This window comes from Pempheris klunzingeri, chromosome 7 (assembly GCF_042242105.1).
Source record: "Pempheris klunzingeri isolate RE-2024b chromosome 7, fPemKlu1.hap1, whole genome shotgun sequence".
NCBI lineage: Eukaryota > Metazoa > Chordata > Actinopteri > Acropomatiformes > Pempheridae > Pempheris > Pempheris klunzingeri.
Window position 1 is genome coordinate 17,910,547 of NC_092018.1, and position 13,350 is coordinate 17,923,896.

General features: G+C 39.1%; 1 protein-coding gene across 1 annotated transcript in view; it reads left to right on the top strand.

Moving 5' to 3' along the window:
* The window catches only part of edil3a (EGF-like repeats and discoidin I-like domains 3a), a 103,465-nt gene that overhangs the window by 23,455 nt on the left and 66,660 nt on the right, over positions 1-13,350 (top strand). Inside the window, exons 2-3 of the mRNA XM_070833440.1 lie at positions 3,156-3,185; positions 12,488-12,616. Of these exons, the coding sequence (XP_070689541.1) occupies positions 3,156-3,185; positions 12,488-12,616 (159 nt within the window). The remainder of the gene's footprint in view (positions 1-3,155; positions 3,186-12,487; positions 12,617-13,350) is intronic.

Consider the following 13,350-nt stretch of genomic DNA (forward strand, 5'->3'; position numbering starts at 1 on the left):
TCGCCCTGTCTCCTGTATCTGTCTATTCATCTTCATAACATCTCGACTACGACCACAGCTTTCACATTGTCATACTCTGGGCACGTGGGGTTAACTATTGTGAGAAAAACATATGAAAAACATGTAACATGTTCAGTTTATTATATAAACCAATTTGTTGGCTGTTAGTCAGCAGAATAGTTTTGTTCCTAAATAGTGGAGATAATTACGACTCAAATGTGTGAATGGGCTTTGGTTTTCAGTGTGAAGTGTGCACACTTGAGTGGTAAATCATGATTTTTTCAAGATTCATGATAGATCTGTTTATAGCGCCACTGCCAAGGGAAACACGCTGGTTTGGCTTTGATGACTTCTTTTGCAGGGAGAAAAACTGAAAGATGTTCCATTTGCAGAATTTTATAACAGAAACATTTCACTGCTCAAAAGAAAAGCACATGTTGTCGGTCATGTTGCCAGGGTATGCAAAAAAACTAACTTACTAACTTATATATTTATTTATTTATGGTGGGGTGGAAGCATTTCCACCAGAATATTTATAGCAGAGGCTTTAACAGAATTGCTCAGAAACCATTCCGTAAAGTAATTTATTGATTCACTGAATAGTATCATATTTGTGTCCTTTCTGAAAAGGCATGGTACAATATTTACATGACTATGTAGAATAATTAGAATGCTCACTTTTAAACTCAGCTTTGACTGCAACAACACTTCAAAATAAAGTCTCCCAAACAAACCAATGTAGCTGCTCCAAAAACAACACATGCCTCTTAAAGGTCTGGAAAAGAATTGGCTACTGGAACACACTTGTTAGAAAAACAACACCGTCATGGTTCAGAAAAACAAGTATTGACTGCAGAGTCACACATCTTGTTAACCCAACCACCACCTTAACTTCCTCCTGAGGAGGTATGTCTGCAGCATATAACCTAATCTTGCCTTTGCCACTTAAGGAGGACAGTAAATACACTCACAGCTATGAAAATTAGCTTGAAAATATTTGTAAGTGTCTCATTGAGGCATGCTAACATCCTTGTTTTGCCTTCTACACATCACATGCATGTGCATCAGATTAAGCCAGTTTTGTTTGCAACTGTGCACCAAAAAGGCATTTATCCTATTCGCATGGCCAACAACCCTCCTCTCACTATCTAATCTATTTAATAATACATAGGGAGTCCATATTCTCTAGTCAGACAGTAATAGCTAAATAGTGATTGCTTGATTATTGATTGTCATAGGAAATAAGCCATGTGATGCACCTCTCATGAGTTGTTTTGACTCATCTATAGGCAACGCCAACAACTGTAGGTCCCAGCCAAAAGCATTCTACAACTAACACTCAGTATTTTATGTACTGTTATGATTCACCACAAAACAATCTTCATTTTATGCATCTCTGTCTTTACCATCTTTCCAGTATGTGTATCTATGTGTAGGTGTGAAAAGTTGTCTGCACTCTGAGGCGTAGGTTGTTTTTTTATTTTTTTATTTTCTTTGTGGGTGTGTAATTGTGTGCATACTCTCTGTGCAGCACAATATGTGTCTCTGGGGTTGCTTGACCCCTATGGTAAGAGAGGAGAGGAAATGGCAGAAGGAAAACCACTCTATAGTAAGTGAAGCGTGGAATGTACTTGGTTTGGGGATTACATTGGCCCATGTGCATCGGAAAACACAAAGGGGAGCTTCTACTGCCAGAAACACTATGGGTTGGGAAAGTGCTTGGCTTTGCTTGTGACTTCAATTTCAGCTTTCTCTCACATTTAAAGCAGCCGTTCACTCTTTAAATCTGCCTGTTTACCACAATGGTGTCTAAGTGAATCATTTTCCCCTTGAGTTTGCAGCCGCTGAGAAAAGATTCATAGCTGCTGTCGGAGTTTAAATCATTAGTTCCATGGGTGTCCAGAGTTTGTCAAAACATTCAGCTCAGCTTGTCTTGCTTGACATTCAGTAGAAACGCTGAATATAGACCCCCCAGAAATAAAGTACCACATTAAATTAGATTGGCAATATAAAAGTTTTTAAAACCCTCTGAGAGCACTTTGCGATGTGATTTTGTTTTCACATCCAAAAACACCACAGGGAATGCACATTGACAGAGCAATGGAGTTTGGTTTATGAGGAGTAGAAAAATCTCCTCTTTGCATGTTCCTCTGCGCTGTGATTGGAAATGAAGCTTGATTAGTTTTCTAAAATGGATTTGGATGCATTCATAGCTGCATGAAATGCTGGCATCCATAATTGTCTACCTCATGCCTCATGATCTATGTAGCCCAAACCCTCACCGTATGCTAATACCTAATTAGTATTCAACACTGTGGACGAAAACATGTACATGATATTAAATCATATGTTAATTAAGCTAGCTCACTGGTAGGCAGTATCATTAGCTATTGAGAAGTAACAGACATGCATATTTAATGTGCTTTTACTAGCACTAAATCACAGAACATTCACATCCGTCCATCCATCCATCCATCCATCAAACCCTTTCACGGGAAGTGTTTCATCTTGTAACACATTTCTGATCATCCCCCCCAAAAAATTGCGCTTTTATTTGTCATCCCGTGCATCTTGTGCCCTTGTTCTTTTGCCTCTGTAGCTGTGTCCAGCTTTCAGGCACATTTTCAGAGTAATTTTATGAGTGATGATGGAGATAGAGGGCTGTGGTAATGATGGTAGACAGGCCAAATCCCAGCCATGAAACTGGACTGGGGCTTCGAAGACTAGGAGGCAGCAAATGACTATGTATGCCACAGGGGCTAATCCTACACTGGTCCAGAATGATGAACACATATTAGTCAAAGGCCACCGACCAGGACAAAGCATAGAGGCAGTGTGTAAAGGGGGGAGGATGGGCTGTGACACAGTGCCAGGTTACACTTCATGGCAGCATTTGTGTGTGGGGTATTTGAGCTGGCAGGATTTTGTACCCTACAGGTAGCAGGTGTGTCTGACTTAACATAATGCACGCTCCCTTGGATTACATGTCCAATGTTACTGCACATATGGCAGTGCACGGTGCAATTAATAATAAAGCTAAATCAGCAGCGTTGCATGTCGCTGCTGCACTGAATACTGTGACATAGTTGTGATGAAGCTAATATAATTTTTCTATCTTACCCTCCTCCCTCTTTTCCTCCTCTGTGTCTCAACAGCAGCAGATGGTGAGGAACCAACTTCAGCAGGTGGGAAATTTTTATGCTTGGTAACGTGATTTCCCTTCATTTGTGTATGTCTGTGTGCGCCTGCATGATTGTGTGTGTGTGTGTGTGTGTGTGAGACAGGGAGAGGGAGAGAGCTGTCTCGGTTTCTAAATCTCTGCCCAGCCCTTTCCCTCCTTCATTACTACAGGCTATAATTCCTGTATCGACTCACTGATCATGCCTGGTCAGCAGCACTCATGATTATATCATTTGGTAGTTCACTTCATAAAGCCGTCCTATGTGAACCACTTCTAATAGCATGATTCAAGAGAAATATCCTGTCTTTGTCTGGTGCAGAGTTTTGAGATTATTTTCAGAACCTTGCAGTCTAATTGAGTCCAGTGATTGCTTTAGCTTGATTGCTTTTCATTGCGAGTGGAATTTCCTGAATTCCTGAGTGTTGAGCATAATTTCTACGGCTGTTTTTTATAGTCAGTCAGTGTGCGTGTGAGCGTGAGCGTTGACTTTATAATCCATTAACTTAAGTGTAGCATAAATATACAGCAATTTTAATATCTCAAAACTGTACTGTCCTTTATCCAAAGTACAATGCATTGCATCCCTAAATGCATTCCATTAGCATCAGTCCCTAAGGAGTGCATCAAGCATGTTGAGCTGCTCTTAGTGTTTGCATGTAATAGGTAGTAAAGTAAAGATCTGTGAATTATCATACAGAAATTTCATTTTAAAATCATCTCCCTTTGAGACTATACTTGGTATTCAGAAGTACCTCTTCTTATTATTGAAAGAACTAATGTAACGAGAGTTTCATTACAAAAGCAAGACCACAGAGGACAACAGTAAACAAGAACTTGATTTATCTTCATCAGTGTTATAATTAAAATGTCACTTCACATCCTGGTGAGATACTGCAACTGCATACAAACCTCCTAGTTCTAAGTGCATCCTCAGCATCTAATTGTCTTTGTCTGTGTTCCTTTCATTAATATTAATCTCTGCTGGTTTATTTGAGATCACATGGGTTAAAACAAGAGTGATTTATTTAAATAAGACATAATGCCCCAGAAATCAAACAAGTTTGTTGCTGTAATGATAAGGTTAGTGTCATATTATTTTCGTATTTAGTCTCTTATTAGTTCGTCGACAAATAGAAACACAAGCACACACACACACGCACACAAAATCTGGATATGAATTTGCTGAAGAAGATTAAATGAACCTGTACAGTTAAACAAGATTTAAAAAGTTTAACTTCACCCGAACAAATTACTGAATAATTTAAATAATTTAAAATGCTTTTTCACCAAACTCCAAACACACAATTCAAATTGAGTCGCCTGGTGCCATAAATGTCACACAACAGACAGACTATATAACAAACAGACCATATAGACACATGGAAGTGGAGTTATAGACATACAATATGTTACTATTATCACATTTTTAGAATAATATGAATTCCAACAGTGAACATGCTACAAATGATTCATGGTTACTTATAATGTATAATAATTCTGTCTTAATCAATAAACTATCGTTTGCTGCTTGAAATAACTGCAATAAATCCTGCAGCCAAAGTACTGTACACATTTCAGATAACAGAGAGAATGCAGCAAACAGCGCAAGAAATAATTATCGGGTCTGAAAATGACCCGAATTAGGTGTGACTTGCGACCACTGACCTGGAACTTTGTGATGTGGAGGGCCAAATTGCTCATGACAGGTTTGAAGAATTCAGCGTATCAGCTGCTATTTCACAGTCTTCATATCTATAATCTACATATTCACACCCTTTGTCTGCACACATATGAAAGGGTCTATTCCTCAGCACGCTTGGCCTGTATTTCTTTTGGTGCTGTGTGTGTCTCTGTCTCGGTGTCCACGCTGGTTTGAATGTATTATAGTTTAGTCTATGAACATTGGCCCATCATCTAAATGGCATATGAAGCTACTATTAAAAGTTTTTATTAAAAGAGAGAAAATCTGCTTAGTGTGCTAAACCATATAATATTGGATTTCATTTTATCCTTTGCCCCAATGGAATGATAAAATGAGGAAATTGGCTACATTTTATCTGCAGAAGGTGGAATTCTTTACATCTAGGAAAGCCTGTTCACACTGTAAGAAATGTAAAAATACAAAGGACATGTCTTACTGTACTCTTCCTCGTTTGCTGCAAAGAAATCTTACAGAGAAATACCAATGGCTAAACTGATTACATTGAATAACAGTAAAAATAAATGTAGTGAGTAGGCCTCATCTCCTTTATTGTGTTTAGTGGTGCAGTGGGAGACCTTAATTTTAATGAGTTACATTATTACAACTTTGATTATTTTAATTAATTCCTTAATTTGATATTGAATGTTAATGTATTGAATGAGCATTTAAATCTTGTTTCTTTTTCTTGATTTTAATGGGCATTATTTTTTCACGAATGCTCACATATAAACAAACCTTTAAACCTCTTCACTGGCTTTTAGCACAAGTATATGAGCTCATCATGTACATAAGGCAGCGTCTTAAGTAGAAAATGCATTCCTCTGTGTTCTCTCTCAGCATAATGATTATAGACAAAGAGACATAGAGAAAGTGTGATAGGTGCTGTTCTCTCTTCTACTTGCTTATTCATCTGAGAGATGAGAGCTGTGTCTTCTTAAGTCCATCGTCCATTATAGAGATTCCTCAGTATATGCTTCATGTGTTTAGATGCATCGTTATAAAACATAATATTTCATGCTTCCTGCATCATATATTATCATATATTAGATTTGATGTGGGATAACTCAGCTGTCTAAATGTCTGCTTGACGCAGCATCAAATTCAGGGGAACTGAATTTACGTGTTTTGGTTTTTCTTTCCATGTGAAATCTGTTTCACAGGCTGGAAAAATGAACTTTTTATTAAAAGTCTGGCCTAACATCATTCCTTTTGAGCCACAGTGTTATTAATTGATCAGTATTGATAAAACAAAGTTCATGTAATGCTTAAAGTGGCCTCTGTGGTATGCAGGGTGCAGTTATTCACATCCATGAGTGGTAGGCCTTGGCTTCCATGCATCAAGCACAAATTGAGATTTTGCAAAGCCCATTTGCCAGGGCAGCTCAAATCACATATGTGCAGTGTAATGTCGCTGCAAAAGGTCATGGATGATGCAACCTGAAATTAAATTCACCATAATGCTGCAGATGCCACAACAAACGTTAGAAATGCTAAAGCCCCGTAGTTGCAGCCTGTGAGCCTCAAAATACCACAAATGCCACTGAGACCTCGAGAGGCGTAATTGAGCCCTAAGGTTAAGTGGATAAATAACCGTCTTTACGCAGAACACGGAACAATAGTCCTCCATTGAATAGGTTGGAGCCGTTATCTTAAATTTTATTGGTTTAAAGCTAATTCTTCTATTTTGGCATCGCTCAGAAACTTTAGAAGCAGGTAAATACCTTTGTTAGAGAAGACCTTTGGGAGGCAAGGACACTGCTCTGACATTTTCATGGCATTTAGTCTCTGACAAGACAACCTCCATTTTTGCCTTTCTCTGGATCCTTCAAGAATGATTCCGAATCTTCAGCGTGACCTCTCCATTTGGATATTTAGTAAACCATTTTTGTTTCTGCGTGATTCTTACTACTTTCAATTCTAAGTGCATTTGTCTGCCATTGTCAAATGCTGATGGAACAAAAAGGCAGAGTGGCAAGGGCACAGGAGAATAGGAGGCCAAAGACTCACTAAAAGCATGAACGTACAGAGGCTCACGCTGAGAGCACTGATGTAATATTGGTCGTACGGTGCCAACTTTCATCAGTCGAGGTGAAGGATGGGTGCAGTGACCATGAGCCTGTGAACCAGTGAAGCCATCATAGAAAAAGAGGCTGGGTTAAAATAGATTTGACACAATTAGGCCATGTCAGATTTCTCTGTGATGTGGCTGGTTGCACACTGAGAGCTGAGGGAAGTTTGGTGTAAATTCCACCCTCTAGAGGCAGGCAAGCTGCGTCTTTTTTTTCTTTTGATTTGAAGATTTTATAAAAGGTAAATCTTACAGTGTACAATGAAGAAAACTAAAATTCAAAGTCCACAGTTTCATTTTCAGGGACGGTTTGTATAGACAGTCACTTCAACTATGTCACTTTGTACTGAATTTCCTTGGAATAAAGGTTTTTCATTGAAGGTACTGAATGTAATTTGGGGTGTTGCTCAGTGCATGGTTGTATGTTAAGTGTTAGATTAAAGGCATTTACTCTCCTGCTGCTGTAAATCGTCATTTGGCCCCACAACAGGATCTGCTTCACCTTTCTGCTGCATTTAAATGCCAGTGAAATAACTGTGATACTGTATATTGCTCACATTTCATACAGAGGAATATTTTCTTTGTGTCTCTGTAATACAAAAAAAAAGAGTGAACTACAAGCTCAGACATTAATTATATCCCTCTTATGACAAGTTAGTCTTATTAAATCAAGCCTCTCAGCTTCAATGGTGCATTTTAAAAGCGATGATAACTATAAAATTTATAAAGAGTCTAAGTTATAAGGTGCAGCTGAAATGGGTTGTACATTTGGAACAAGGTGATGCGTGTGACAGCTGTCAGCTAAGATGTACAGCGAGAGCACATATGTTGCCTTAACCCTGAAAATGTCAGGCCTTTGTGATTGATCTGCAAGGAAACAAAGGATGCTTTCCTGTGTTTAACCATTGGTCAGGTTTTCACAGTTGATTGATTGGACTTTGTTTGCAGGCAGAAAAGAAATCACAACGCTCATACTGGACACAGCACAGGCTCACATCAATCACTGAGCGAGCGTTGGCTTGTACAGCAGAGCAGCAGCTGACATTCACACAAGAAAGCTGCCAATGTTTCCTCCAGACACGCATCACACAACTTACGAAGAGAGCATCGGCTGACAGCCTGATGAAATCTCCTCCGATGACACACAATGCCCATTTCCCTGCCTTTTCTGGAAAAGTTTCTGGAGACGTGCCGTGTACTTTCATCCCTGCTGCTTCATTCATGCATGCCTGCCATTCCTTTATGCACTCATGCTTTAGTAAAAATGTTCAGTTATTGCAGTAAATTAGTGAATTTATTTCTTCAAAGCATAAAAGAACACTTTATTTCCCAAAAATTTTGTCGCTGCTAGTTCAAAGCAGTGCATCTAGGAAGGTATCTTGATTTGTAAATGTAAAAGTCAGAAACAGACTTTAGAGTTCAGCAGGCACAGATTTATGTGTATGTGTATTATGTGTTTATTTTTCCAGAAGGTTTTATCACAAACATGATTGTGGCAATTGCAATTGGTGTCGATAGGATGTTCTCCTATTGACGACGTTAGTTTTTCTGTCAGCGTAATAATGTTGGATATGATATGCAAAGTGGTTGACTATTTGTCTATTTTTGTGTCTGATCCTGACTCACAACAGAGACTTTTCTGTGTGAAAAAATATCACATTTCGGACTCAAACCTAGCTGTCATAATGGCCGGACAAATGGCAAAAAAAAAACATGATCCCAATCATTTGTTTTCCATATTGATTAATAATGATACCTATCATGATATATAACTTAATAATACTGTTTGAAGAGTGTCTTAATAATGATTGAAGCCTGAAGAAAGCAGAGGATTCATTAATTAAACTAGTTTTATTAAGGTAAAACATGGCTTGATTTAAAATGTATACTGTGTGATAACATAAAATATTCAGTAACATCTAAATGTAAACATTTCACTTTGAGAACATTCACAACAATATGCATATTTTGCAGACCATTTTAATCAGCGCTTTGTCGTCTTCAAAATAACCAAACCACTGCCATGTGATTGATGTTTTATTACCTTTTTGTCAACCGTCTCCTCTGCTTTGGAGAATCAGGAGAGTACACTCTTATGGTCGCTTTCATATCCCTTAGTTCCACCAATTTTTTTCCTCTTTTCCAGGCGCACGTCCACTTTCACATCCACTTTCTTTATTAGTGGCTCAAACAAAGCTTTGCACAGTGAGGAATTGGCCGTATTCTTTTACATGCAACCCAAAAACTGCAGACTTGACTTGCTGCTGTTGCTGTTAGTTTGTTTCCATATCCAGTAAAAGAAATTCCCAAATTTATCGTAACATGAATTTTATCACGATCCAGTATCGAGATGGGCTTATTTCCCAGCTCTAGCTGCCAACAGAACACTCTCTCCCTGTATCTCTCTCAGACACTCACATTGACACTCCCTCCCTCTCTCTCTCCTCCTCTCTGCCTCCTTCCCTCCGTACTTTTTTCTGCTTTATGCGCTCTCCATTAGGGAGGCTGTCAGTACGCCTTGGTGCGACTATAGATCGTCACGTCAAAACAGCACTGAAATATGTCACCCCTTCTCCCTCAGAGAGCAGGGCCTCTGCGAAAGCTATTATACGTTCTTCTGTTCAACTGATTAGCCCCCAGTCTCATTATTACTGATACAGGTCTTGGCTTTGAAATGGCATGACTTCGATAGAATGAACTGGTTTGTAATTCATATCCAGAGGCCTACTAATTCCAGCCAGAGAACAATAATAAGCTTGCTTGTAGTATTTATTTATTTATTTCCTATACTGAGTTCATTTTCAGCCGGTACATTTTCTGGGCGGGGGCTACTCTTACGTGGGTGAGCACATGGTGCAGTATACAATCCAAGGCCATACCCGCTGACGACTTGACACCGTCGAATTTTGCTCATGGCTGTTCATTTGTCAAATTGACTTAAGAGGGCGGGATAGTCTCACCCTTGAGACTTCTTCTTGTTGCTTATCACTTAAAATGAAATAAGAGACCTGTCAAAGCACAGTTTACCTGTCAGCTCTAAGATATGACTGTAAAAAGACTAGAATAGAAATTGCATCAAGAGACAGGAGGGTTAAAAATGGCTCAAGGAAACAAATCTGTTTTGTGTCTTCTGTCCACGACTTTTACAGGCTGTGGAGTGACCATAAGTTATCACATAAACCATCAGACTTTCTTTTCACGTTGGTCACTTGATGTTCAACATGTGATGAACTTTAGCCAAGTTTGTTTTAATATCCAGTCAAAGACTTCTAAAGTTTTCCCCATCCACTCTTGATCCATAAAGTTTTGACAGCCCTGGTGCACTTGGAACTCAATGTTTAAAAGATGAGACAGCTATTGGCAGGCCCTTGAGTTATGAAACCAATACCTCTGCGTCAAAGCCTCATCATTTACATTTGCTGCAGGTTAGCCCCCGAAAGATTTTAGATGGAAGTAATATGGCACCATGTTGTAAATATTTTTTGTGTCATGTGCATTTAGTTGTAATAACTTTGATTCAAAGCTGCGGATATCAACATTGGCCTTAAAGAGATAAAAGAATAATAAAAAAAAAAAGACTTACAGAAGAAAAAGTGCTCCAACTGAGTTATTAATCATTACCAATGTTTTTGGTTGAAATTCTTTTCTTTGCTATATCACCAGTGCACAAATCTACTAGCAGCTGCAAAATTTCCCAATGTTCACCACACCCAAATAATAAAAAGACAACAATAGTAATGATGAATGGGGTGCTGCACACACAGCAAGAATTCGTGTGCTTAGCAGCTATGAGTATGAATTCCCTTGCAGATTAGTGTTTGGCGTATGAGGGCCTTCTCTTAGAGCCGTACTGACCCAGGTACAGGGTACAGCATAAGCACCCTTTGATTTTCAGCAGGAATGCTGATCTAATATAATCTTTATGGTGCAGAACTGCAACACTGAGAAAGGCCACAGAGCCCTTTGTTAAAGATATATGTCTTGCAAGGAGCAATGATCATGTATACCTCTTAATCTTACATTTACATAGAGTTCAGTCACATAAACACCAGTTGGCTGCCATAAAACGACACACAACTCAAAATATGTCCTGTACACAGTGGGACCTTGGGAGCTAGAATGAATGCCACTGTAACCAAGCTTATACAGATTTTTTTTTTTCTATATTTTTCATCTGAAACAAGCATTTTTTTTTTTTATATTTATTAGTTTAGAATGATGTAATGTTTGCCACTAAAAAACATTGGTGTGATGGCTCTCTGCAGTGCCCGGGACTGGCCACAATCCTGCACCTTCTGTTATTGAAAGAATAAATAGCAGCACCAATGGCAAAAGGTCACTTATTAATTATCCAGTGAGCCTGTGCATCATACCCAACGGAGCAGCAAACATCAGTGCAGTCACTCAAGCCAACTCTGTTTTGCACAATGGAATAAAAATACAGAACACTATTGATAACTGGCCATATAAACTGGTGGGCACAGGGATCACAAATGAGCTTTAGCCTGTTTGACTTTTCAATTGTGCATGTTTATGTCTACTTATCATGAAGTTACATGTATTTCAAAGCAAACATGTATCTCTATTATGACAAATAACCTAATTGCTTATTCTGTGTTTTGGCATTGTTGGTCATTTTTAACCCTTTAACCTTCTGCTCAACCATATGGTAGAGCACATTTTGACTCACTATATCTTATTGAAAACATGTTTTACTTACGACATCTCAACCGTTTGGTAGAGGCCAATATTTTAAAAAATGTGGGGTCTGTTCACAAAAAAACATAGATTTTTGTAATTAGTGCCCCAAGGAAATAAAATATATAAAGAATACATTTTTTCATTGCTTTTTTCTTGGTGAGGAGGTTAAAGGGTTAAAGTCTTAAATTCAAAGACTCAATATTCATCCAACCAAAATCTGGTCAAGCAATTCACTTGCACCCGCACTCTTAATGTGCGGTTGCTATGCATGCTTTTCTTTGCATACAGGTGATAGTTCTTGTCCTCGCAGCTAGTCTGTGCTCTCTAGTTAGCGCTGTGAGCATGAAGTGTTGCCTTCCTGGAGGGGACATATTCAGTGATTTTCAGACGATGCCTTGGGCTGCCCTCCAGACCACAGAGACCAGCCGCAGTCACCGAAAGCCAGCCTCTCCCCGCTCTACTGTCATCCTCAGTTTCCCCTGTCAAACTGCTCTACTCATACACTGTCTCACAAGGACCAACTCGGTGTTATTTATTAATTTAAACTTTTTCACTGCAAGTGTGCTCAAATGCACAGGCAGTGGGCACTTTTGATTTGTTTAGTTTTTCTTAAATCACTGGGTGGGTAAGGTTGTGTAAGAATGTTTTATGTCACTGTTAATTTTATCCACGCGCACAGTGTGCTACACACATTGTCTAAAACATATTTGCATACACAGTAAAGGAGAAAGTAAATTGATGTAGCTCATTATCAGTGTCACAGTGTCTTAACACACTGTTTAAAAGGTGGCACGAAACAGATTTCTTAACAGTGTTTTCCTCTTTTTCCTCACAGGGCCTTGCCATCCAAACCCCTGCCACAACAGAGGAACATGTGAGATCAGCGAGACCTACAGGGGCGACACCTTCATTGGTTACGTCTGCAAGTGTCCACTGGGCTTCAGTGGAGTTCACTGCCAGCACAGTAAGTTGGACCATTCTCTTCCTAGTTTGTCTGTGGAGCCTTGAAACACTTCAGTTAGCAGAAAATGAAATATTAAATCAAAGAGTTTTTTTTTTTTGTGAATATGATTTCTCTGTCTGATCTGAAAGAACACAAATAATGACCTTGAGCGGTGAATAAATGTTGAACAGCTGACAGAAAGTAAGTCGCTGTCGAAAGGACAAGTTCAGCAAAATGATAGTGGGCTTGCTAGAGAAAAGAAATGCTGAACTTGCATTCTTTTGTTGAGCGTGCTCTTAATAAAGGTTAGTGTCAGAAGGTTTTTGCTGCCTATGAGATAATGCCTCACGTTAGACCCGGAGCATTGGTCTCTACAGAGCAGTACTCTATCTTTAAACTGACTTTCTGAACTCTTCAGCCTCTAACGGCCCAAAACTGGGCACAAGGGTAATCACTAATGCGAAAACGTGAGGTACAAGGACACGTGGGTGTAACCGGCACCAGCAGTTGTAAAAACATGGATATGTACACAGCAAGAGTGTCATTGCAGCTGCACCGGTACACTGCTGGCTTTGCACCATGATGTAGTGAGAGGTTTTACTAGTGTATTCTGATGATAGCGCAGACATGTAACAAAGACCGAAAGCTAAGTAATCGGATATCAGCAACATTGCTTTTCTTAAAACAGCGAAACCTTCTATTGATTGCCGTTGCAAAGCTTTCTGCAGCCTGTCCGCCAAAATTCCACAACACAC